Here is a 25,720-nt window from a genome sequence, read left to right on the forward strand (position 1 = left end):
TCCTGGAACGTGGTTGGGATCCCGTTTTTCTTAGATGTTCTCAGGTGTTCTGGGGCCAGGACGAGACTCAGAGAGCAATTCACTTCCTTGCTTCCCCCTTGGAGTGGGAAAGGAGCTTCTCTGGGTTTACCTAGATGCAAGGTGAATTATACAGCGTGAGTAAATGGGGCCTTTCTTGAGCTTCCCTGTCTCAGTAGGTCTTAGTAAATATCTACTGCACGGAATTTGATAAACATAAACTATGTTCCCCTGAGTCCTCTTCATTCACTAGCCTTTCTAAACTCTCAGAAAATTCTACAGATACTCTGGCTGAGTCACCAGGCTGCCTCACCCACAAGAGCTAAGTCATAGGGTGTTTCATAGTTTAATTCCTGGAAACGGCTCCATCCCTCCCCTTGGGAGGCAACATCTTCTAGTAGGAAATGTTTGGCTTCTAGAATGGGATGGGCTACATGCCAGGATCTGTTATCGTAGGCAAGTTATTTCGTTTCTCTAAGCCTTGGTTTTCTCATCTGTAGCATGAGATAATGATACCTACCTTAAAGATGTAGTGTGAGGATTAAATGAGATACTATGTACAAATCTGATTTCCTAACCCCTCCTTGCCTTCTGCCTTCCTCCTCACCAAGCAAACAATAACAACAACGTAATACAAAAGAGAACAAATGGGGTTAAGAGTCTTGGAGGAACAGAAAGGAAACCCAGGAATCAGAATTTTAAGCAAAGCAATCCTGAGTTAGAATCTCAGTTTTGTTTTGTATGAAATATGTGACCATATTCTGGGCCCCACCTTGGGTGGAGAAATTACTTAAAAAAAAAAAAAAAAAAAAGTGGTGAGGGGAGTGTGCCTGGCTGGCTCAGTCCTTGAGCAGCAGACTGTTGGTCCTGAGTTTGAGCCCCACCTTCGGCAGGGAGATTACTTAAAAAAACAAAATATGTGGGGCACCTGGGCGGCTCAGTCGGTTAAGCGACTGCCTTCGGCTGGGGTCATGATCCTGGAGTCCTGGGATCCAGTCCCACATCGGGCTCCCTGCTCAGCGGGGGGTGGGGGTGGGGGTGGGGGTCTGCTGAGCAGGGGGGGGGTCTGCTTCTCCCTCTGACCCTCTTCCCTCTCTTGCTATCTGTCTCTCATTCTCTCTCTCTCAAATAAATAAATAAAATCTTCAAAACAAAACAAAACATGTGATCCTCATCTGTAAAATGGACGTTATAAATTCTGTCTTCTAGCCTTTGTAAGGATAAGAGATAAGGTATGTGACTTGTCTTGCACAGAGTAGGTGCCCCATAAACGGTAGCTTTTACTTTTAGCAGTTTAAGACATTTCTTTTTTTCTTATTTTTGCTGCTCACCCTGTCCAGTGCAAACTCTGGCTAACTCTTCCCAAAACCCTACCTCTCTTTTCTGTCCCCCACCCCCTCTCTTGAATGACTTCTCCCCCTCCTGTACACCCACTTTCCCCGCACCCAGGCCAGGGGAACAGAGCTGAACGAATGAAAGGAAATAAATCTAAATAAACGATTTTGAGAAAAACATTTGTTTCAAAATTATTGTGTGTGAGTGAGAGAAAACCTTTGTTAAGACTGGGATATCTGCAAACCCCAGTAAAGTAGAACTGGAAAAAAACAGAACAAAACTGCGTGTTCTATTGGTTGGTATGGAAAGAAACGGCGAGCTTTCTGAGGGTGGGCCCAGGGGCTCCGGCCTTCAAGGACCATACCCCGACGTGCCAGAGCCCAGCCAGGAGGGGAGGAGGGAAGGGTCTAAAAAGCGGGCGGCTGGTCTTTAAGGCCAGCGCGGATCGACAGCCTCGCCGGCGGGCGCGCACCGCGCCGCGCGGGTCTGGGTGGGTTCTCCGCAGGAAGGCACTGGGCGCGCCGGGGCAGAAGCGCCACCGGGCCGGGGTTCTCCACCTGCCGCGCAGGTTTCCTCCTCCGCCGGGGCCGGGGCCGGGGGGGGGGAGCAGAAACCGCTGCGGCCTGGGGGCACAAACTGAGGCCCGAGCCCGGCGCCCGCGCCCACCCGGCGGGGCCGAGCCGCTCCGCGCGCGCCCCGACGCCCCGCGCCCCGGGACCCCCCGGCGGCCCGGCCCGCCCCGCCCCGCCCCACGTGACTTCCTGCAGGGCCGCGGGGCCCGCCCCGCCCGCCGCTCAGTTTCGTTTCCTCGCGGGCCTCGCGCGGTCGTTGGTCTTCCGCGGCCGCCGTCCCAGCGCGTCCCTTCCCGTCCCGCAGGAGCGCCATGGCGGAGCTGGTCCCCCTGGCCGAGGAGCTGTCGTGCTCCATCTGCCTGGAGCCCTTCAAGGTGCCGGTCACCACCCCGTGCGGCCACAACTTCTGCGGCTCGTGCCTGGACGAGACGTGGGCCGTCCAGGGCCCGCCGTATCTGTGCCCGCAGTGCCGCGCCGGCTACCACGCGCGGCCGCAGCTGCGCAAGAACACGGTGCTGTGCGCGGTGGTGGAGCAGTTCCTGCAGGCCGAGCAGGCCCGGGCGGCGCCCCCGCCCCCCGACGGCTGGAAGCCGCCCGCCCGCGCCGCCGCGCCCAGCCCGGCGGGCCCGGTGGCCTGCGACCACTGCCTGAAGGAGCCCGCCGTCAAGACGTGCCTGGTGTGCATGGCCTCCTTCTGCCAGGAGCACCTGCAGCCGCACTTCGACAGCCCCGCCTTCCGGGACCACCAGCTGCAGTCCCCCGTCCGGGACCTGATGCGCCGCAAGTGCCCCCAGCACAACCGGCTGCGGGAATTTTTCTGCCCCCAGCATGACGAGTGCATCTGCCACATCTGCCTGGTGGAGCACAAGGCCTGCTCGCCTGCGTCCCTGAGCCAGGCCAGCGCCGACCTGGAGGTAGGTGGTGGCGGGCGAGGGCACGGGCACTGGGAGGCAGTCTGGGCTGCGGGGTGCGGAGGGAGCCGCCGTGGGCATCGTGGCCCACCGCGGACCACCTGGGGTAGGAGGGTGGGCCTTGCTGGGCCTGAGAGCCGGGGCAGGGGCGTCCCCGATGTCCGAATAGAAAGGGGCGAGGAGAACATCTAGCCCTCCTCTGTCATCCGTGGTCCACCCTCTTCCCCCACTGAAGACAGACGAAGTTGCCTGCCTTGAGCCTCGTACTTGTCTGATGGTGTTTAGTCGAGGGTTTTCGGCGTCAGATAGGAGCCCTGGAGGTTACCTCTGTTCCCTCATTAAATCTGGGCAGCATCCAAGAGGTGGATATAATTAGGTCCATTTTACAGTTGAGGAAATGGAGGTCCAGAGAAGTTAATTTAGCCTCAGCTAACCCAGTAGGTGGTTAAGCAGGCATTGGGACCCCGGCTGGTTCGACTCTACAGTTTGCTGCTTTTCCCCATGACCAGCCTGATATCCGAGTTCATGGAGCATGGGACATTCCAGGAGGCTTGAGGTCATGTGAGCAAAAACTTTTGGTGAGCCAGAGAGTTCTAGTGACCAGGGAGGATTGTTATGAGCAGAAGGGTGGGCAGAGTGCCAGATACGTCTGGCTACTACCCGCAGGCAGAACCAAAGTCTTGCACCATAGTGACTTCCGCCCTGGCTGTGCGACTTCGAGCACAGCATTTGGCCCCGGGGCCCGAGTCTTCATCAGTAAATCGAGGCGGTGGGACCAGGTGGCTCCCTAAGGGGCCTTCCAGGTCTCTGATGATGTTAGTGGTTTGGGGGATCATAACTTCCCTCGCGGACTCAAGGCAGAGGCCGAAAAGGTGTAGTGGGACCACCTTTTTTATATCAGCCTGAGCTCCAGAGTGTGGCCAGATTGCCTTTAATTCTCGAGGCCCTGTCGTGGAGAGCAAGGACTGTTCTATTGTCGGAGGAGATAGGAGGCCTGGCTGAGGTTTACGGCAGCACCAGGGCCAGGGGGCAGGCCTTGCTCCTGAGCAGCCATAGCCCTTCCCGGGCCCCGTCTGCTTCTCCATCTGAGCTGGGTCCCTCAGGACTTCTTCCCTGAGTCTCAGAGGCCAGACCTCAAGGCAGTGTCTGAGAGTTGACCCCTGAGGCACAACCATGTCAGGCGCGGCCACCTGCGTCTCCACTTGCCTCCCTAAAGAACCTGCCAAGCCTTTCGGGCCAGAACATGGCTCCGTGTCAGCTGTGGTTTATGCCAAGTCACTGCAGTTCGCCAAGCCTCAGCTGCCTCATCTGTAAAATGGGATTCATAGCATTTCCTCCTGATCTGCAAGGGTGGTCAGGAGGCTCCGGGGCGATGAGCTTGGATGAGGTGGGAAGTGCTTCATAGGCAGGTCCCTGCGTCAGATGGCTGGTTGGCTCTGACCTCGGCCTGGGTGTTGAGACCTAGGTTTGAATTCTGACTCTGCTTCCTCGCTGGGTGAGTGCTAAGCACTGCAGGTGTAATTTCTGAGCAGCTGGGGTAGGAGAGAGCTTGCTGGGGCGGAGGTGTCAGGCTGCCCATATCTTCTTTGCCTCGGGGTGCTTGGGCCTGTCCCTGAGGACCGGGCGGCTGGCTCCCGTCAAAAGGCTCTTCTAGAAGTTCTTATCCATGGAGGCAGAAGGCAAGTAGGGGCCGGAGAGTTCTTCTCAGTCTGGCCTGGAGCTACACCTGGCTCCCAGCCTGGGGCCTGGAGCTGGAGTCTGCACCCAGCGTACTTGTTTGTTGTACACGCTGGGCTTTGTAATCCTTGTAACAGGCCTGACCTTGCCACCTCCCTGGTCCCCACCATTGTCCTGGCTTGCCAAGTCCTTCGATCAGCCTCCCTTTCTAGCCCCGCTGCCCCTCGCTACTGGGACAGAGCCAGCTGTATCTGGGCAGTGCCCCGGCCTTGGGTGGCTGCCTTGTCTTGGCCAGTGGTGCGGGGTGGACTCGGGACTCCGGTGCCTCCCACGTCCTCATGGAGGACTCAAGTCCCCAATCTGTGAACAGATCCTCAGAACTTCAAAAAGTTCTCTACCCTCAATGAGGGGATTGTTGCCTCTCTTGAAGTCCCTGGGCCACTTTCCTTTGTCTGGAGCCACATAGGCCCCTCTCTCTGCTGTCAGGGGACTGTCATATATACATTTCATTAATGGTGGATAAAACTTTCCAAAACACAGAGTTTTGGGGTGCACTGCTGAGCGTGGCTGTTGGAGGTGGAACCCAGTGCCCGGGTGTTCTGAGTTCTCTTCCAGCTCTGAGGCCTGTGAGTCCAGATCTGCCTTGGCCTGGCCTTCTGCCTTTGGCCCACAGTTTATCTTGGCCACTTTTAAGAGGCCAGGTTGAAGGGCATTGTCGCAGAGGTTGAATATGAAACATCACCAGTAACTTGGGGTTTCAGGGTCAAGCTAGTGTGACCTTGATCTCTGCTTCCATTCCCTTATATGTGACTGTCACTGGGTTGTTCAAATTCAGGTTCAAGGTCAAGTTTAGACCTGATATCTCTAGTGGAGTGGGAGAGGCAGGGAAGTGGAGGGGGCAGGCTGGAGGGTGTTGAGCCAGCTCGTTAGGGGAAGTAAATATTTTTTCCTAGACATTTCCTGTGTACTCAGTGCTTTAATTATAACACCGGGACCTTGTTTTTTTTTTTTTTAAATTTTTTTTTTTTTTTTAAGATTTTATTTATTTATTTGACAGAGAGAGAGATAGCGAGAGCAGGAACAGAAGCAGGGGGAGTGGGAGAGGGAGAAGCAGGCTTCCCGTGGAGCAGGGAGCCCGATGTGGGACTCGATCCCAGGACCCTGGGACCATGACTTGAGCCGAAGGCAGACGCTTAACGACTGAGCCACCCAGGCGCCCAACACCGGGACCTTGTAACACCAGTTAACAGTGATGTGACTGTTCTTCGATGTCCTTATTTATAAAGGACAGGTAACTCCCACCTTATATAGTGTTGTTCTTCGCTTTAAGTAAGTTAACACCTGTGAAGCCTGGCTTGCAGTGCATATATAAGAAACACTAACTGCTATTATTCTGGTGCTGGGTTTTTTTTCCCTCCCCATTTCTGTGGCCCAGCATTTCACCTGAGCAGGGAGGGAGGACACTCCCGATATTGATTCTGAAAATTTATAGAAATGCTAAGAGGCCTCGGATGGTATTATCTTCCTTCGTGCGTAATTGGCCTTGGTTCCTGGAGGTTGCTAGGGACTTAGCAATTCTGAGTCACTTTAATTCAGTTTCAGGGATTGAGCTGTTGGGGGGCTGGGCTACCGCTTGTTCATCCTTATTCCTAGCGTGTAGCCTGTGGAGGTCCCCACCCGTGGGGCCAAAGGAGCCTTGGACTCTCTTGTCCCCCTACTTCCCCGAGGTTGACAGTGACTCTTCCAGCTGTCTTCTGGAATCGGCAGATGGTTCTGGGAGAGCAACCCCAGAGGCCAGGCTTACCTCTCTGGATTGCCTTCTCCCAGATCTTGGCTGTCATCCTTCCCTGCTTAGTTAGCTCTCCATTGTCGTGAAGCAGATTCTTCTTCCCAGCAGTTTGCTTGTGTGGTTGTTTGCAGGGGGAGGGCTGACTCGGAACGACCTCATTTGCCATCACTGAAGCAACCCCTCCAGCTCGTTCTCGGCCCCCTTGCTGGCCGCCTGGCCTCTGTTTCATCGTCTGTAAAATGGGGGCTAATGAAGAAGCTCCTAATCCTACAAGCTGACCTTTGGTTTGTCCTTACTAAAATCCAGGCACTGTGCTGACTTCTCACGTTGCTACTGGCCCTGGGAGGTGGGAACATCTGTGTCTCTTTCTTGGCCGAGGACACAGGTGACAGGTGCTCGGACAGCTGGGAACAGGGGCTGGTACCCTAGTTGGTCTGTCTCCAAATCCTATGCTCGTAACTTCTTTCTTGTATGGTTGCTCTAGAAGTTTGAAGGGAGGCAATAAATAGGCGAATGCTTCAAAAAGCTACAGGCAGGCAAGACTCGGAGTGGCAGAAGCACCTATGGGATAGATTCCAGGGCCAGTCCCTGGTGTTGGGGGCTGGGCTGAGGTGAGTTCTCATGCTGGTTGTTTCCTCTGCAGACCAAGCTGAAGCATAAGCTGACTGTCATCTACAGCCAGGTCAACGGTGCCTCGAGGGCGCTTGAGGACGTGAGAGCCAGGCAGCAGGATGTGCGGGTGAGTGACCAGGCTCTCCACCGCCAGCTCGGCCCTGGGCTCCTGTTGGCTTCACGCACGGTGTCGGGAATAGACATCCACCTTGCAAGACATCCAGAAAGCTATGTCCCCAGGAAAGATCCTTTGTAGACGTAAACTGAAGACAATCTATAAGCCCTGACCTTGGTGTGGGGAGGACAGGGGCAATCATTAAAAATTAGGGCTATAAAGTAGTAATAGAGGGGCGCCTGGCTGGCTCAGTTGGTAGAGCATGTGACTCTTGATCTTGGGGTTGTGAGTTTGAGCTCCACGTTGGGCGTAGAGCTTACTTGAAAAAAAAAAGATCGTGAAAAAAAAAAGTACTGACATAAAAAGTGGTTATGATTTAAATGGGAGAAAAACAGGAGGCAGAAGTGTATACACACTAGAGTTCATCTATTTATAAAAAGCAAGTGTGTTAGTTTTCTAGGGCTGTCGTAACCAGTCACCACCAACTCAGCTTACTGGGACAGAAGTGTGTTCGCTCACAGTTCTGGAGGCCAGAAGTTCAGAATCAAAGACAGGGCCACACTTCCTGGTTCTAGGGAAGAATCCTTCCTTGCCTCTTCCAGCTTCAGGTGGCTCAGGTGTTCCTAGGCTTGTGGCTGGTGTCACTCTAGCCCCGGCCTCTGTCTTCACAGCCTCTCTGTCTTTTCTTCTGTCCTTAATAAGGACATTTGTCATTGGATTTAGGGCCCACGTGGGTAATCCAGGTTAACTTCATCTCAAGATTCCTACCTTAATTACATCTGTAAAGAGTTTTGTTTTTTTTTTTTAAAGATTTTATTTATTTTTTTTAAAGAGAGAGACAGTGAGAGAGGGAACACAAGCAGGGGGAGTGTAAGAGGGAGAAGCAGGCTTCCCGCAGAGCAGGGAGCCCGGTGCGGGACTTGATCCCAGGACCCTGGGACCATGACCTGAGCCGAAGGCAGACGCTTAACGACTGAGCCACCCACGCGCCCCATCTGCAAAGACTTTTGCTAAGTAATGCAACCTTCGCGGGTTCTGGAATCTGGACATATCTTTGGGCGGAGGGAAGGCATCATTCAGCCCATTACAGAAAGTGTAGGAAAAAAGACTGAAAAAGATTGGAAGTATAGTAACAGGATAGTAGTACAAGCATTGGAGTGGTAGAATTAGAGATTTTTTGGGGGTCTAGTTTTTATAAGTTTTATAAGGTTTTTGATATTATAAATAAAAGAATGTATATATATTTTAAGTTTATTTATTTAAGTAATCTCTATACCCCACGTGGGCCTCGAACTCATGACCCCAAGATCAAGAGTTGCATGCTCTTCTGACTGAGCCAGCTGGGCGCCCCTAAAGGAATATACTGAAAGAAGATTTTTATATTGAAAGAAGATTTGAGGGCGCCTGGGTGGCTCAGTTGGTTAAGCGACTGCCTTCGGCTCAGGTCATGATCCTGGAGTCCCGGGATCGAGTCCCACATCGGGCTCCCTGCTCAGCGGGGAGTCTGCTTCTCCCTCTGACCCTCCTCCCTCTCATGCTCTCTGTCTCTCATTCTCTCTCTCTCTCAAATAAATAAATAAAATCTTTAAGAAAAAAAAATGAAAGAAGATTTGAGTTTTAAATATCCTGCTCTCGAGCTGTAGGGTCTGGTTTTATTGTGGTATCTGTGGTGTAATTAGACGAGTTCTGAGAATACCAGCTCTGTTACATAATAGCCTGTGATAATTGCCTCCTGTGGGCAGATCTCTGAGCCTCGGTTTTCCCAGCTGCACAACGGAGTCACAACGTTTTCCCGACGGTGGCTGTGCGGCTTAGATGAGGGCACCTACGGGAATGTACATGTACTGGTTGGAGGGGGCGGGCTAAACTGCTAACAGAGATTACCCCCCCACCTCCGCACCTCCTGCCCCGCCAAATTCAGAGGCTTAAATAAAATAGAAGTTTCTTTTGCTCCCTTTGGCAGTTCAGTGCCAGATACGAGCTGCCCAGACTAGCGGGGTGTCTCTGCTCCACATGATCCTTCAGGATTCAGAGACTTTTCTTACTACCCGACTACTGCAGGCGGTTTCTCACCTCTGGTTGAAGCTGGGTTGCCATGACGTCTTTGTTCTAGCCTGCAGAAGAGGGGACGGGGAAGATGAACGCTCTGCTCATGCTGCATCGGGAGCACCTTAGTCCCGTGGCCAAGTCTAGCTGCAGGGGTGGCTGGGGAGGTAGCCTGTGCTGGGGCGGCCATGTGCCCTGGCAAACTCCAGGGGTGTTCTCTTACCGAGAGGAAGCCATTCTCTTTGTTCCTAAGCTTTATATAAAGAGCATCACGCCCTACGTCTTCTTCTGCACGTTGTTTTTTCCCCTTGGGGAAATTTGTCCATGCGTTGCCCAGTTCATTAATTTTCATTACTATTTAATATTCTATCCTATGAATAATTTGCAGATTTGTGTCTTACTGATAGACATTCGGTTGCTAATTCAAACAATGCTGCTTAGGAGCATTCTTGTGTCTATCTCTGGGGCAGGTATCTTGAGTGTTTTTCTAGAGGTTGTTCCCCGGATTGGGTAGGAGCACCTTGAGATTCACTAGACTTTGCCAAATTCCCATCCAAAGCAGTTGTGCCCATTTTTCCCGCCGCGAAGTACAGGTAAGAGTCGTGCTCCACATCTCACCAGCACTTGGTACCACAGCCTTAACTTTCTTGCCTCTCTGACGGATGCCCCTGTGTCTTGGCCCTGTTAGGAGGCTACAAATCGGAAGATGGAGCAGCTTAGACAGGAATACATGGAAATCAAGGTGCTCATTGATGCCGCAGAGGCCACCTCCACACGGAAGATAAAGGAAGAGGAGAAGAGGGTCAATACCAAGTTTGACAACATTTACCAGATCCTTCTCAAGAAGAAGAGTGAGATCCAGGCTCTGAAGGAGGAAGTTGAACTTGCCCTGACCAAGGGGGACGAGTTTGAGTTTCTGGAGGTAGGTCTCGACGAAGACATGGTCGAATGCACTTTCTGTCTGCCCACATGCCGTTGACGACTCGTGCAGTGAGGCCACCGGGAGACGGGGCTGTACGAGGTCCCCGGGAGTTGCCCCGAGACACTCGCTATGTCCGTTTTCTGTGCCCTGGGACAACTTACACAAACCTACTGGTTTGGAAGAGCATTTATTTGCTATCTCACACTTTCCGTGGCTCAGGGGTCGGGCATGGCTTAGGGGCTTGCCGGCTGAGGATGAGCCGCGGCTTGTCTTCCAAGCTCCTGTGGTTGTTGGCGGACTTCAGTTCCCGTGGTGCAGCCCGAGGGCCCCCTTTCTCGCTGGCTGTCGGCTGAGGTCTGCTCTCGGTTCCCAGAAGCTGCTGCAGTTCCTTGGCATGTGGCCCTCTCTCGGCTTGCCAGGTACTTCTTCAAAGCCAGTGGAGAATTTCTCCCTCCAGGAAAGCCTGGTCCCTTTTTTTTCTGCTTAGATTACTTAGATTATTGGTCTCTCTCTCCTTTTTTGAAAATTTTAATTAAGTAGGCTCCATGCCCAACATGGGGCTTGAACTCATGACCCCAATATCAAGAGTCACATGCTCTACCAACTGAGCCAGCCAGGCACCCCTCTTTTTTTTTTTAACATTTTAATTCCAGTATCTAGTTAACATACATTGTTATATTAGTTTCCCCATGTACACCAGATTCAACAATTCTGTACCTTACTCAGTGTTCATCATGATAAGTGTGGTCTTAATCCCCATCACCTAGTTCCCCCATCCCACCACGCCCCGCCCCTCTGGTAACCACCAGTTTGTTCTCTAGAGTCTGCTTGGCTCTCTCTCTCTCTTTTTCCCCTTTGCTCGTTTGTTTTGTTTGTTAAATTGCCACAAATGTGTGAAATCATGTGGTATTTGTGTTTCTCTGACTGACTTATTTCACTTAGCATTCTACTCTCCAGATCCGTCCATGTTGCAGATGGCAAGATTTCATTCTTTCTTATAAGCCTGGTCCCTTTTAATGGCTCCTATCTGGTTAAGTCAGGCCCACCAGGATACTCACCTTCCTGATGAACTCAAAACCAACAGATTTGAGATCTTCATTACATCTGCAATATTCCTTCAGTTTTTCCATATAAGGCAACTGAATCACAGGAGTGCTATCCTAGCACATTCACTGTCCTGCCCATACTCAGGGGGAGGAGATTATACAGGGTGTGTACCCCTGGGCCAGGTGGGCATCCTGGGGGACATCTTAGAATGTTGCCTACTGCAAACGCCTCCACCCCCTTCCTTCCATCCCTCCTCCCCATGGACCCTGGAAGTGTCTCTCTGAAGGCCCTGGGTGACCAGGCCCTGTCTTTGCCAGCACCCTCCTCTCTTGCCACCCACGCCCTGCCCATGCTCCGTGCTGTAACCACAGCAGAGCACTCACCATTCCCCAGACACCCTGGGCATTGGATGGGAACACCGTGGCTGACCTGCTCTGCCTGGTAAATCTTCTCCTTTCTCCAGGCTCACTCTAGCTTCCCCCCATCTTCCTCAGATCCCGTTATTCTGCCAGTACTGGTGATTGAGGAGCTCACATGTCCTCTGCTGTCGCACCCAGTGGCGCCGTTTTACATGCGCTTGTTGTTGGCTGTGTTCAGGCCGCCTGCTCCCTTATTACCTCTCCCTTCTCCTGGCATGCAGCCCGTGTTCCCGTGAGCCCCATCGATGGGGCGACGACAGCTCAGAGGACCAGGTTCCTTGTGTAGGTCCTGGGGAGAGTACAGGAGTGACTGGGAACCTTCTCTTCTCCCTGAATGGACTTCTTTCCATGCCTGGGCTGGGCACCCCTGACTTTCATCTCAGTGTTCCTTCCTGTTTGTTGGAGTAACTGCCTAGAGCTTTCTTTCTTTTTTTTTTTTTTAAAGTATTTTTATTTATTTTTGTGAGAGAGGGAGAGAGAGCGTGCACATGAGTGGGGGGAGGGGCAGAGGGAGAATCAGGCTTCCCACGGAGCAGGGAGCCTGATGCGGGGCTCGATCCCAGGACCCTGGGATCATGACCTGAGCCGAAGGCAGACGCTTAACTGAATGGGCCACCCAGGCGCCCGCTGCCTAGAGTTTTCTGAGAAGGATTCTGAGTCCTTAGCTGGGGCCTCTTGATGCTGTATGACCCGATTTTATCTCAAAGTGTGGGACCCTCTGTCAGTTTCTTCCTTTTCACTGGATGTGCCCTGGCTGAACCCTTTGTGCCTTGAGGCATCCCTGTCCAGTTTTCGAACGTGTGTTCAGAGCTGTTCCTGGAGGGCTGGAGATGGTCCTGGGTTTCCTGTGCTTGGCCAGTCACAGGGGGAGGAGTAGAAGAGCATTATCCACGGGGGTCAGGAGATTTGTGTCCCAACTTTGTCCTTGCCACTGGTTGGCAGAGTTCCTGGCAGGATGCTTGTTGTTTCCTTTTTCTTTTCTTTCTTTTCTTTTTTTTTTTTTTTTTAAAGATTTTATTTATTTATTTGACAGAGATAGCGAGAGAAGGAACACAAGCTCAGGGAGAGGGAGAGGGAGAAGCAGGTTTCCTGCCGAGCAGGGAGCCCGATGCGTGGCTCAATCCCAGGACCCTGGGATCATGACCTGAGCCGAAGGCAGACGCTTAACGACTGAGCCACCTAGGTGCCCCTTCTTTCTTTTCTTTCTTTGCTTCCTTTCCTTTCCTTTCCTTTTTCCCCTCCCCTCCCCTCCCCCTCCCCTCCCCTTTTTCCTTTCCTTTCCTTTCCCTTTCCCTTTCCCTTTCCCTTTCCCTTTCCCTTCCTTCTCACGTGTTATTTCTTGACTTCAGTTTCTCCCTTGGTAGGTGAGTGGCCTCTGAGGGCCCTTCCAGATCCAGAGAGCTGTGACCGAAAGTGCACGTTAGCTCCCAGCAATCTCTGGCCTGTGATCGGACTGAGCATCCGTGAGCACAGGGAAGCTCCTCCTGGGGTTCATGAGGCCTGAGCCCGGGCCCTGGCTTCCTTGGAGCTGCCTGAACTAACACTCTGGCTTGTTTCAGAAAGGGATAAAACTGCAAGGTGTCTCCACAAAGCCAGTCTACGTCCCCAAGGTGGAGCTGAATCAGGAGCTGATCAAGAGTGTCTCTCAGGGCACCTCGGGCCTCAAAGACGAGCTGAAGCGGTATATCAGGCAGGCCCAGGACAAGAAGCCCGAGGAACCCACCGGCTCAGGTAGCCATTAGCAAACCCCGAGCTCCCCTACTGGGACCCCTAAAATGGGAGGGGTCCCCCCATTGGGGGTGGGGGTAGGGTCTTGATCCAGAACACTGGGGCTTGAGTTGCAGGGGTCCAGGCATATCTGCCCTCCATCTGGGAGGTCACGGGGAAACCTCCTGAGTCGTAGCCATCCTTCCGAAAACATTTCTGGGCACCTTGATGCTAACGACGGGACTTTCTGGACAGGCTGTTCTTGTGTGTGATCTTGAGGCTGGCTCAGGTGGCTTCTGAATAGACTCCCCACCAAATTATCAGTGTAGTTGGTGGGGAATGGCTAGTTTTGGGGTCAGAGAAACCTGGCATTCTTCTCTGACACCCTCTTTCCTTCCCCCCTGTATTCAATCCATGACCAGATTTTAGTTCTTAAATTTCTCCTGACTCAGTCCACCGCCCCCCCGCCAGCCATCACCTGCCTGCTTTCTGTTGCCCCCACCTGTGGCAGCTTTCTAGCTAGTCCTTCTGCATCCACTCCTGCTGCAGCCAGAGAGAGCTTTTCAGGGTGTGAATCTGATCTCCTGGGACCTTCTTCCCTCACCCTGTTCAGAGAATTTCCATGGCTTTCAGATTTCAGACCACGCTCTTGCCACTGTTCTACAAGCCCCTGCCTGGTCAGGCCTTGTCCGTTTCACCAGCCTTGAAGCGCCTCCTCCTCCCACACATCTTTCTGCATGCAGCTCCTCACATATGCTAAGCTTCCTGCCACAGGGCCTTTGTATGTGCCCTTCCCACTGACCAAAAGGCTCAGACCCCACCATCCTTACCAGTTCACTCCTCTCACCCTTCAGAGATCAGTTGAAACATTGTATTTCTCAGCAAACTTCCCCTGTCACCACCACTCCCACTCCTCAGACTAGGTCCCAGGATCCTTATCATCCCTTGGGAGCCTTTGCGTATATGTCATTTTGTTCTTCCCCCACTAGATTGCAGTCTCTGTGAGGGCAGGGGCTTGGTCTGTTTTTCATCCAACACTCTCCCCAGTGCCTAGCACAGAGCATGGCACATAGTGAATCTTACCGTGTAACCCTGGGGGTGGGGCTTGAGTCTCAGCTGGGCTAGCTGAGTGTCCTTGCAGAAGGGCCTCTGGAACAGGCGTGGCATGCTCTGTGTAGAGGGTACAGCTGTAGACGAATTGGCCATGCATATTTGTTTTCCTGCTACATCAGTGATTGCTGGTCTGGGGAAGGGTGATGGAAAAACTGGAGGGTGAGGAACGAGGCCTCTTGGCCTCATCGCCACAAGCAAAGGGCTCGTCCCTTCCTGTTGACACCGGAAGAAGCGGAACCTGAGAGGCTTTAGAGGTCATGGAGCGGGGCACTGGCAGAGAAAACATTGACCCCGGCTACACTTTAAGAGAAAAGAGGGACACACCAAACTCGTCTTTTTGTCTCCTTGTTTCTAGCTCCTGTAAAGGATTGGGTAGGGAAAGTCCGTGGAAATCACCTTTGTAGACCCTCTCTCCACCTGCCCCTGGCAAAGCTGGCCCCCGGGGTTGCTTTGGAAGAGCTGCATAAAGTAACCCCTTCTTCTTTGGCACAGGGAACCCCGGAGAGCATGGCCCAGCATCTACGCCCAAACCCATACACTTTGCAAAAAAGTTCCCGAGTAAGTAACCTTGCTGCTGTTCCTGGGGCTCTTGCCAGCCCGTCCCAAATGGCCGTGGTTGGGGGGGAGGGGGGCAAGTACCTCTACAGACGAGTCTGGCCACAGTGCCACCGAGTGGAGGCTGGAGGGGCTGCCGCAGGGCTCCCCTGGGGTGCTTGGCAGGACCTTCCCTTCAGCACGGGTTGTGCTTGCGCGGGTTGTGCTTGTGCGGCCGGCCTGGGCCAGCAAGGTTACCAACACCCGCTTGTCTTGAGAAATACTTGCTGACACCCAAGTTTTGGCACTTGGGCAGAGCGCCCCCTGGAGGAGCGGCTCAGAGCTGTTCCGTCTTGAGTCATCCTGTGCTTCTGTCCGAGCACTTCCCGACCTCCTTCCCATGACTGTCCTTCTCTTACCCGCCCCCCCAGCCACTGAAGACCGTGTTTTCCTAATTGCCCCCACCTGTGAAATTCTAATACTACACATATGCAGTATGTCTCTCTATAGATTATGCTTTCATACATGTAAAGAGTAAGATTTTTTTCACCCTCTTCCACCAAGAATCCATTTTTGCCCCCTTGAGGGGGGCATACCACCCACACGGTGAGAAGGCATATGCTGTTGAGGTGGGGGTCAGGGAGACGAATGGTCCTCAGTTTCCTCATCTGTCAAACTTGGACCATAACGACGATGACCTCATGGGATTCTTATGACTGAGGTTTCCACGGGACACTGATCATTGTGAAGCTCCTTAAAGCCCATAAATATGCCCCTGACCTGTGGCTGTTATCACTTCTCTGAAAAGTCAGCGTGCCCCGAGGAGTGCTGCCCCTGGGGGATGTGGGAACTCTGGGTCCATGCTATTGTTGCTTGGTTTTAGAGTCTAGGCTGTCTTTGGCAGACAGATGTGTGGTATTGGGTCTCCAAATGGAGTAGAGAGCCAGGAGCCGGGGTGCCTGGTGTGGATGGAGCAGGGAGCCCCCAGCCAGCCGGCAGATGTGGAAGGGCCCCTGGTGTGACCAGGGAAGGGAAAAATTGGTGAACAAGCACTATGCACCTGTCCTCCAACCACACTTCCCCGAGAGCATCCTCACCGCCGGCCCAGATCACAAGTGCGGCTCTTAGCCCGAGTGAGCTGCAGATGGTGGGAAGGAGTGGACCAGTCACAGTGCAGATGAGACTCAGAATGGCTGTGAGGACCAGGGAGGGGGCCCATGCCCTAGGCCGGCGGCACAGCCTGGGGTCCTCCCAAGTGGCTGGTCCTGTGTGAGTGGGCAGGTGAGGAGGAGATGGGGCCAGAGTGAAGACAGCGTCTGGACATAGACTCGGAAGTGGGAGGAATGGGGAGCAAGGGGGTCATGTGGGGCTGAGTGGGGGCTGGTGGGGAAGTAGAGGATGATAGGAGAGCAGGGTTTGTCTGCGGGCAGGGATAAGATCCACAACACCGGGCGCCTGGGTGGCTCAGTTGGTTAAGCGACTGCCTTCAGCCCAGGTCATGATCCCAGGGTCCTGGGATCGAGTCCCGCATCGGGCTCCCTGCTCTGCGGGGAGCCTGCTTCTCCCTCTCCCACTCCCCCTGCTTGTGTTCCCTCTCTCGCTGTGTCTCTCTGTCAAATAAATAAATAAATAAAATCTTAAAAAAAAAAAAAAAAAAAAGATCCACAACACCCCTTTTCATTCCGGTGGTGGGGAAGGTGGCGGAGGGAACCCGAAATCTTCTAGCTCACGTAGACTTGAGCATGTTTCAGACTCACCAGGGGTGTATAAAACACAGGTCGCTGGGCCCCACCCCTGGACTGTCAGAGTCAGCAGGGTCTTGGGTGGGATCCAAGAGTTTGCATTTCCTACAGATTCCCCAGCAATGCTGATGCTGCTGGTTGGAGGCTCATTGCTTTAGGTAAACTCAGTTTTCATAGGCACACACTCCAGATAGTTTTTAAAGACTATTGTGATACTCAGCAAGCACAGTTTTTTGTTGACTCCCTTTTTGTTTTTTGTACTTTTTCTTTTATAGAGAGAAAATTTACCTATAGTAAAATGTGCAGATCTTAAATGTGCAGTTAGATTAATTTTGACAAGCGTGTATGTGTGTGTTACCAAATCAAGTTAAAGAATTACCCCAGAAAAGTCTTTCATGCTCCTCATTATCAGTCCCAACCCCCAAAACCACTATGCAGTTTGCTGTCACCATAGATTCATTTGCTTGTTTCCAGGGACAACATCCTCACTTTATTTGTATGGGTCACATTCATGCAAATTATTATTATGGTGGTTTTTAAGAAAGATTTTATTTATTTATTTGAGAGAGAGAGAGTGAGAGAGTGCAAGAGCATGAGCAGGGGGAGGGGCAGAGGGAGCCAGAGAAGCAGTCTCCCCGCCGAGCAGGGAGCCCAGTCCCAGGACCCTGAGATCATGACCTGAGCCGAGGGCAGACGCTTAACCAAGGCACCCAGGTGCCCCTATTATGGTGTTTTGAAAGTGTCATCATGCTGTGCTTCATCTTAATTCTGAAAATTTTCTTTTTCAGAAGAAGAAAAGAGATCCAAGAAACCTCGTAAGTTATGCATCTGGGCCCCCGTTTGTTTCTTGAGATTGCCCAGGTGTGGAACTAAATGCTGGCAGCAGAGCCTGGCCTCTCTGGTCGGGGTTCTGTGATGGGGCCCGAGTTCTGTGCTTAGGTTCTGTCGTGGCAGGCGGGCCTGAGGTTGGGGGTGAGCGCGAGTGCATGGAGTGAGACGGACAAGGAGCGTAGCCCTGTCTGGACTCAGCTGTATCCTTCCGGCTGTCCAGGGGTGTGTTTGCAGAAGTAGCGCTTGCCGATCAGTGTGGAAGGGACGACAGGCCATCTGGTCACTGTGTCATGGGTCCAGTTCATGTTTCTCCTCCTTATCGCCAGCCCCTGCCTCTGCCTCTGCCTCTGCCTCTGCCTCAGCCACCAAGATGCCCACCTTTGGAGTCCCGGAAGAGTTACTGGAACTAAAGCAGGCTGGCCTGGAGAGTGAGTTATTGTGGGCAGGGGGTAGTGTGGGGTGTCCACTCTGAGTTTGTGCTGAAAACGGCTCTCTGTGTCCTCTCCCAGGTGTAGGCAAAGCCACCACCGCGCCGCTGAATGCGGCGGCCCTCAAGGCCAAGGTGCTGGAGACCTTCTTAGCCAAGTCCAGGCCCGAGCTCTTGGAGTGTGAGTAGCGTCGGCTCTGGGGAGCGGCCCCACTGGCTCTTGGGCTCTCCTGTGCAGCTCTGCTCACGGCTTCGCCCTCGCCTCTGTCTGGAGGTCCAGCTCGGCTCCCCTTCCTCTTGTGCGCCACCGGCCTGTCCTGCACTTGGCCGCAGCCCTCCTCGCTCCCCTTCCGTCCCCCCCCGCCCCTCCCCCGCCAACACCGATGCCACGGTGGTGCTTTGAACCCCCAGCCCTGCGTGAGCCCAGCTCGCCCCTTTCTCTGGACCCGCACCTGCTGCCCACCGCCATGCCTCAGGCATTGCTGGGGGCCCACTGCCAGCACCCCGGCTCCAGTCTTCTCCTCGGCTCCCCTGCCATTCCAGAACCTTCCCACTTGCCATAACCAGTCTTCTCCCTGTCCCACCCGCCCTCCTCCACTTCACAGAGAAGAGGGGCCCCTTGTCCCCTTGTTATTGCCATCTCTCGTGCATCGCCACCTGCCCCCTCCCGCCCCCTCCCCGGCTGCCCCCCTCCCCAGCCAGTCCACCTCCTCCTGCTCTGTCTGCACTCCTGCACCTGGTCACCCTCACCGGCTCTCCTGGGGCCTGTCCCTCCGCAGATGTTTCAGTTCCCCTCATCCCAAAAGCAAAAGCAAAGCCAACAGAGGAACACAAAAGCGGCGAATGCAGACAGCCTCCCTCTCGCCTGAATACGGGTGAAAAATACAGATTTCTGGGCCCAGGCCAGTGCTGCAAGATCCGGCTGCAGGGGACCAGCACAGAAAGCTGGGTGGTAGTCTCATTTCCTCTGTGATCTTTGGAGGGAAGTTGGAAAACTACAGCTGCATTGCTGTGGCCAAGGGTCAGAACCCCCGGGGAGCTGGACCCCGTCCCGCTGCTGCCAGAGCTGCAAGTGTCCGTGTTGCCGAAAGCCCCCCGGGGCCGCGGGGGGCGAGAGCCGCGAGTCGGGCCTCTGTCCCTGCCCTGCGGCAGGCCCGCTCTGGCTGGGGGTAGTGGCAGCCCCCGTGCAGCTGAACGTCAAGGACGCCTTCCAGCCTTCAGTTGGCTGGCCCTCTGGGGGCATTCGTCCTTCTAGAAGGAACACCCCCTGCGTCTGCAGAGTCGCTGTGCTGCCCTGGGCACCACCCGCACCTCTGGTCGCTCCTTCATAGGTACCTTTGCAGTCAGCCCGGGCCGTCTACGGCAGGGGCCAGCTTCCTCAGGGCCTGTGTCCCCAGAGCTTCCTGCGGTTCCTCCCCTGCCCCCCGCAAGACCCAGGCCTGGCCTGGGGCCAGAGCTAACTGCCACAGAGCTGCTGGTGAGGTGACGCACTGAGCCACGTGTTTCTGGAGCCCTGGGCTGCTTGAGATCAGCCGCGTGGGCAGAGAAAGGGAGTTGTAGCAACGCAGGACCTTGGAGAACATTTTCCCTCCTCTGTTCATCTTGCCTCGGGTTGGCGGGGTGGGGGGGGGGGAACCTCAGGCCTCCGTGGAAAGCATCCTGCCCTGAGCCATCTAGCAAGGGAATGGCAGGCGGTGGCAAAAACCCGGGTCTCTTGGTTTCCAAGTTCCCAAGCTAGGGATTTCCCCTCTGCCCTGGGACCTCTCTCCCACGGTCCAGGGTCTCCTGGGAGGGGAGGGGCAGAGATGAGTGTGTCCCAGGAAGGAGGTTGAGCATGGGGACAACATGCAGCTGAGCTCAGTCTTCAGATCTCCTGGAGCTGATTGGAAGTGTGGCAGGAAGGGTAGGGAGGCCATGCGAGTGTCCCGACCAGGAATATTCAGGTAATTGCTGTGTTTGGCTCCCTGCTGCCCACCAAGTAAAGTCTAGATCCTTTAGCTCTCTGCCCTGTGGCCCCGACCTGTCTCCCTTCTCCTGCTAGGACCTCTCTCCCAGCTGCCCAGCCTTTTCTGGTCCCAGTACATGCCACCATCCTTGTGACTCCAGGCTTTGCTTTTGCTGTCCCCTTTGCCCAGATTAGCTTCACCCCACTCTGCTTGCTTCTGTTTAATTTTTCTCAGCTTCCTGTTGCTCAGCTCAGATTCCAGCCCACTTGCGAAATGTTCCCCTGTGCTCTCCCCACCCTTCAAGTAGAGTCACTTTGCCCCTAGAGCAGTGCACCACCTGGTTAGCAGAGTGCGGCCTCACGGTGTGGTCACTGATGGGCTTGCCTTGCCATGAGGTTGGGTACCATGTCTGGTCAGAGTTGTGTGTCTTGCCCAGAATCAGGTGCTCAGTAAATGGCTTTGGGTGAATGAATAGACAGATGGGTGACAGATAGATGGAGAGTTGGCTGGATTGATGGATAGACAGATGGACACATGTCAGGCTGGCTGGATAGGATGGATGGATGGATGTGTGTATGGATGATGGACAGATGGAGTGGATGGGTGGGTGGGTAGATGGATGGATGGAGATATGGATATATGGGTGGGTGGGTGGGTAGGTGGATGGATAGATGGGTGGAGATACGGATATATGGGTGGATGGGTGGGTAGATGGGTGGAGATACAGATATATGGGTGGATGGGTGGGTGGAGATATGGATATATGGGTGGATGGGTGGGTGGGTGGATGGATGGAGATATGGATATATAGGTAGATGGATGGGTGGAGATATGGATATATGGGTGGATGCATGGGTAGATGGATGGATAGATGGGTGGAGATATGGATATATGGGTAGATGGATGGATAGATGGATGGATGGGTGGAGATATGGATATATGGGTGGATGGGTAGATAGATGGATGGATAGATGGGTGGAGATATGGATATATGGGTAGATGGATGGATAGATGGATGGATGGGTGGAGATATGGATATATGGGTGGATGGGTAGGTAGATGGATGGGATAGATGGGTGGAGGTATGGATATATGGGTAGATGGATGGATAGATGGATGGATGGAGAGATGGATATATGGGTGGATGGGTGGATAGATGGATGGATAAAATAAATAAGTACTACCAGTTGGGGAAAGGTTTAACGACTGAGCCACCCAGGCGTCCCAAGGGGGAAAGGTTTAAACATGAGAGCACTTTGGGCTCCTTGTAATCGATCCCCTGGGTAATGCTTTCTTAGATGCCGTTAAATTCAGCCTGGACTACAACACCGCCCACAACAAGGTGGCGCTGTCGGAGAACTACAGTGTCGCCTCTGTGGCCGACTCACCCCTGAACTACCAGCCGCATCCCAAGAGGTTCATGTACTGCTCTCAGGTGCTGGGCCTGCACTGCTACAAGAAAGGGATCCACTACTGGGAGGTGGAGCTGCAGAAGAGCCACTTCTGTGGGGTGGGCGTCTGCTACGGCAGCATGCCACGCCAGGGCCCCGAGAGCCGGCTCGGCCGCAACAGCGCCTCGTGGTGCGTGGAGTGGTTCAACACCAAGATCTCTGCGTGGCACAACAACGTGGAGAAGACGCTGCCCTCCACCAAGGCCACGCGGGTCGGTGTGCTTCTCAACTGTGACCATGGCTTCGTCATCTTCTTTGCCGTCGCCGACAGGGTCCACCTGATGTATAAGTTCAAGGTGGACTTCACTGAAGCCCTGTACCCGGCCTTCTGGGTGTTCTCTGCTGGTGCCATGCTCTCCATCTGCTCCAAGTAGGCAGGCCCCGGACGCGGGCCTCTGCGGGCCCCAGACTGTGGGGGGCAGAGCTGCAGGGGGACCTCTGAGGGACCAGGGGTTGAGAGTGTGGGAGGGGACCTGGTGGGAGGCGGGGGCCGGGGGATGGGGTAAGAGGAGAGATCTGGCCAGGGGAAGGGGTGGGGGTGATCGCGTGCTGGGCCAGGAAGCATTGCCACCTCCTGGTGCCCATTAGGGCAGGGTGACCTCCTCCCCTTGTTCTGGTAGGTCTGTGGCTGCGGGCAGTGGGGCGGGGCTTTGGGGGGTAAAATCGTTAGCGCCCTTTCCTCTTGGAGGGAGTCTGTAGCCACCGTGCGCTCCTCAGGCGACGTGGCGTGAGCCCCTTTGCTCTCTGGATCAGCCTTCGGTTCTTAGCATTTTGATTCCTCCCTATAGGGCTATTCAACGCAATAGATTGTTTAAAAATTCCAGAGTAATTGAATTTCAGTTATTCACCCCCCGCCCCTCCCCCTGCCCACCTGCGGGCATTCGGGTGTATGCTCAGACCCTGGTTATTTTCTGTCCTTAAGAGAAACTACACATGTCGGGTCTCCACCCAGATCAGAGTTTCTTTGTAGGGAAGAGATCCCTCCACTGGCAAATAGGCCTGCCCCCCTTCCTCTCCTCGTACCTCACACCCCATCGATGGCTTTCAAATGTTTAATGCAACAGGAAACTTTTCAGGCTAAGGTTTCGAACCACGATCTGAATCAGCCTTTGTGGAATTTGTGATTCAAGGTGAAGGTGACCCAGGTCCCACAGATGGAAACCCCTCCCATTTCCCACTCTTGGCTGACATTCTTTGGCTGTACCCACAGAGCCTTGGGGAGGCCTTCTTCCCATAGCTTAGGCTTTGGGGCAAGGAACTCCCCTGGGCAAGAGCGACCCTGCTCTGGGTTGACAGAGCGTGGTGGTTTTGCTCTTAGTAGAGTGTCGTCTTGCCTTCTTACTGATAACTGGGCTCCGTGGTAGCCTCTCCTCCCCAGGACTGTGAGATCCTGGACTGGCTGGTGGAGATCCCACGGTGGCCAGCACAGTCGAGTGGACAGCTAGGCTTGCTATCCGTAGCCTGTAATCGCATGGACAGGTCATGCGGGGCTGCCTCCCGGACCACGCTAGCTCACCTGCTGGGGTGACTACCTGTGGCCCAAAGCATCTTCTGGCAGGTCCTGGGAAACATCAGCATTCCTGTTTATCCCTGGCCACAGGCTGCACCCCCCGGGGCTGGCCCTCACGGGAGTCAGATGCCTGCCGCTGGCTCTAGCCCCTTCTCTTTGCCTCCTTTGAGCTAATTCCAGATGGGGGTTGACCAGGCTAGGGGAGCCAGAGACTTTAAGGGCCAGGGAGAGAATGCACTACAGGGCCGAAGCACAAGGGGCTAACTTTCCTGCAGTGCTTCTGTGCAGTGAAAATGATCCCAGTCCATGAAGGGGAAGGAAGGAATGGATTGCCAGAATTTCCCAAGCTCCTTATATCCTGATGTTGTCAGGATATAAATTCCCAATCCAAAAGTGGGAGGAATTTAACCTCCTGTTGGTGAGATGAATCCTGCTCTGGACTTTCCTAAGAGGGGGAGGTCAGATTAGGCTCTTTGTGGTATAAAAAAGAGGTCACCATTGGGGACGTGGGGACCCCAGACCTCTTCTATGAGTATTTGAGAATGTAACACATCTCTGGCCTCGAGCTGGAATTCCAGGGCACTCCCATCGAGCCCCGAGCACTGGAAATTCCTGATGGGTGTGTTGATCTGTGTCCTCCCCTGGCAAGGACTTCCACTTCCTTGGGAGGGAGATCATCTTTGTAGGGAAGAGATCCCTGCAGTAGCCGAGATGTAGTTTTTTTTAAAGTTTTCTTCCTTTGATTCTGGGAAGAAGAGTTCTTTGGTGATTCTTCTCTGCTGTTGGCCCAGGTCAAAAGCATCTTCATTGATCCTCTGAAACAAAAGCCTTGTCTGAAGCCAATTTGGCTTGGGAGACAGCTGGGCTGAGGGGAGGAGAATGCTGGCGGGGAGTCCGTGGGTCCTGCTGTGGCTCTCTTCTGTGGACCTCAGAGCAACAGAGCGCGCCTCCCCCGCGCGTTGTCCCAGCCTCGGGACGGGGCAGATACTTCCCTCTGTGTGTGAGAGAGGCAAGTGGGTAGCCCGCGCTGAGCTCTGTGCAAGGGGCTCTGGAGATGGAAACCCTTGCTGTCCTGAGCCATCCTGTGTGCAGCGGTGAGACGTAAGTTCCCTCGCCACTGCCCAGGGCACAGTCCTCAAGGTTGGGGCAACTTTGCATTCATCTGACTTCTCGTTTTGCAAAGTCAGTCAGATGAGGAGGTATTGGATTCCTCTGCTCACTACTCTTGCCATCCCGTCATGGAGGAGATGCCACCTAGATGCCCCCCGGCACCCTGGGGAAGAGTCAGAAATCCCCAGAAACACAAACATAAAACTACGACCCCAGACGCAGGCGTCAGGGACCGACGCAGTCACTCTGGCATGAGCAGGTCAGGGTCGGGTGTTTGTATTATTCAAGACCGGTCGGTGCCTCTGGCTTCATTACTCTGAAATGGATCTGTGACCTGGAACTAATACTGGGACATCATTTCTTTATCCCGCCTCCCCCCACTATTGACTTTAGTTAATTCAGAGTATTTGAGCTATTATTTCACGAGCTGATTTTTTTAAGGGGTCGACTCTTCAGGAGACAATTAGGGCCGTAGGCACCGATCTTTTGAAACCCATGAGAACTACTAGGGCCAAGGCTGGTTGACCTGCCTTAGAACCTGTGAATGTAACAAAGCAGTATCTGGCACTTTTTCTTGCAGCCCAGACATCGTATGCATCGTCTACACACACTGAAAAGTATAGCACTTTCTGAGTTCTGGGAGTTCTCGTGAATTTTGTTTTTGTTTTGTTTTGTTTTCGTGAATTCTTGAGCCCGAGTGAGGTGCTGGATGTTTCTCTTGCTTCAACAATCATGTGTTGAAACCTAACCCCCAGTGCGATGGGAGGGGTGGGGGGATTAGGTCATAAAAGCAGAGCCCTCGTGAATGAGATCAGTGCCCCTATAAAGAGACCCCCGTAGAGCTCCCTCACCCCTTCTGCCATGTGGGGACATAGCAGGAAGACAGCTGTCTGAACCAGGAAGCTGTTCCTCACCAGGCTTTGAATCAACCAGCCCTGGATCTTGGCTGGATCTTCCAGCCTTCAGAGCTGTGAGAAATAAATGTTTGCGATTGAAGTCACCCAGTTTCTGGTACTTTTGTCACAGCATCTCAGCCTAAGACACGCGGGAGCTGCACAGCTGAATAAAGGAAGCCTCATTTGAAATGCAGTTGGGAGGCACCTGGGTGGCTCAGTTGGTTAAGCGTCCAACACTTGGTTTCAGCTCAGGTCACGATCTCAGGGTTGTGGGATTGAGCCCCACCTCGGGCCCCACGCTCAGCACGGAGTCTGCGTGTCCCTCTCCCTCTGCCCCTTCCCCTGTTTGTGCTCCTTCTGTCTTTCTCTCATAAATAAGGCTTTTTTTTTAAAAAAAAATGGAGTCAGGAGGCTGGAAGGGGGAGCTCTCATGCTGTACCACTCCTTGCAGCCCTCTGCAGACCCAGGGGGAAGAGAATACCTTGCATTCGCAGCAGGAAGAAGCCTACACTTTACTACCCCAGCAGGAGGGAGAGAGATTTTCTCCTGCCCCGGCAACAGCCCAGCCAATGAGAGACCTTTACAACTCAGCTGGTGAAAAGCCATCACTCTTGCAACTCCCAGTTTATGCCAACGGACTTCTGTTGAGAACCCTCCAGAAACCGCCCGCCCTCTTTCCTCTGTCAAAGAATGTTCCTCCCTTTTGTTCTCAGGACTTGTGTGTAGTTTTGCCGTGACTTGCATGTCCCGAGTTGCAATTCTCTGCTATTCCTGAATAAATCTATTTTTGCTGGAAATACAACTTTCATTTTCAAGGTTAGCATTACCTTCTGGATTTGCCAGTCAGAAGTGTCGGCGGCCTGGGGACCCCCGAAGTGTGGCTGCTGTCTGAAGCAAGGGCAGTCCTGTTGGGACAGTGTCCCCCAGCCTGTAGAATCCAAACTGCGGGCTGTTAGCAGAATTGTGTCACCGTGCACCATGTGCTGTGAG

General features: G+C 53.7%; 1 protein-coding gene across 1 annotated transcript; it reads left to right on the forward strand.

The window, feature by feature from the left end:
- The first annotated feature begins 2,158 nt into the window (after positions 1–2,158).
- On the forward strand, positions 2,159–24,834 carry TRIM25 (tripartite motif containing 25). The gene is made up of 9 exons (XM_035026782.1): positions 2,159–2,839; positions 6,946–7,041; positions 9,764–9,997; positions 13,023–13,194; positions 14,776–14,841; positions 17,348–17,374; positions 17,717–17,818; positions 17,900–17,998; positions 21,062–24,834. The coding sequence occupies exons 1-9, from the start codon at positions 2,237–2,239 to the stop codon at positions 21,586–21,588; spliced, it is 1,926 nt and encodes a 641-aa protein (XP_034882673.1). The 5' UTR covers positions 2,159–2,236; the 3' UTR covers positions 21,589–24,834.
- The last annotated feature ends 886 nt before the right edge of the window (positions 24,835–25,720 follow it).

The sequence above is a fragment of the Mirounga leonina genome, unplaced genomic scaffold (assembly GCF_011800145.1).
Source record: "Mirounga leonina isolate KUSES-001 unplaced genomic scaffold, KU_Mleo_1.0 Mir_200, whole genome shotgun sequence".
Taxonomy (NCBI): domain Eukaryota; kingdom Metazoa; phylum Chordata; class Mammalia; order Carnivora; family Phocidae; genus Mirounga; species Mirounga leonina.

What these genes read in the sequence shown, in the direction of transcription:
- TRIM25 (XM_035026782.1), top strand. Translation starts at nt 2,237, where the DNA reads ATGGCGGAGCTGGTCCCCCTGGCCGAGGAGCTGTCGTGCTCCATCTGC. An exon ending in AAAGAGATCCAAGAAACCTC is followed by an intron (nt 17,375 to 17,716) that starts GTAAGTTATGCA and finishes CCTTATCGCCAG; the next exon opens with CCCCTGCCTCTGCCTCTGCC. An exon ending in CAGGCCCGAGCTCTTGGAGT is followed by an intron (nt 17,999 to 21,061) that starts GTGAGTAGCGTC and finishes ATGCTTTCTTAG; the next exon opens with ATGCCGTTAAATTCAGCCTG.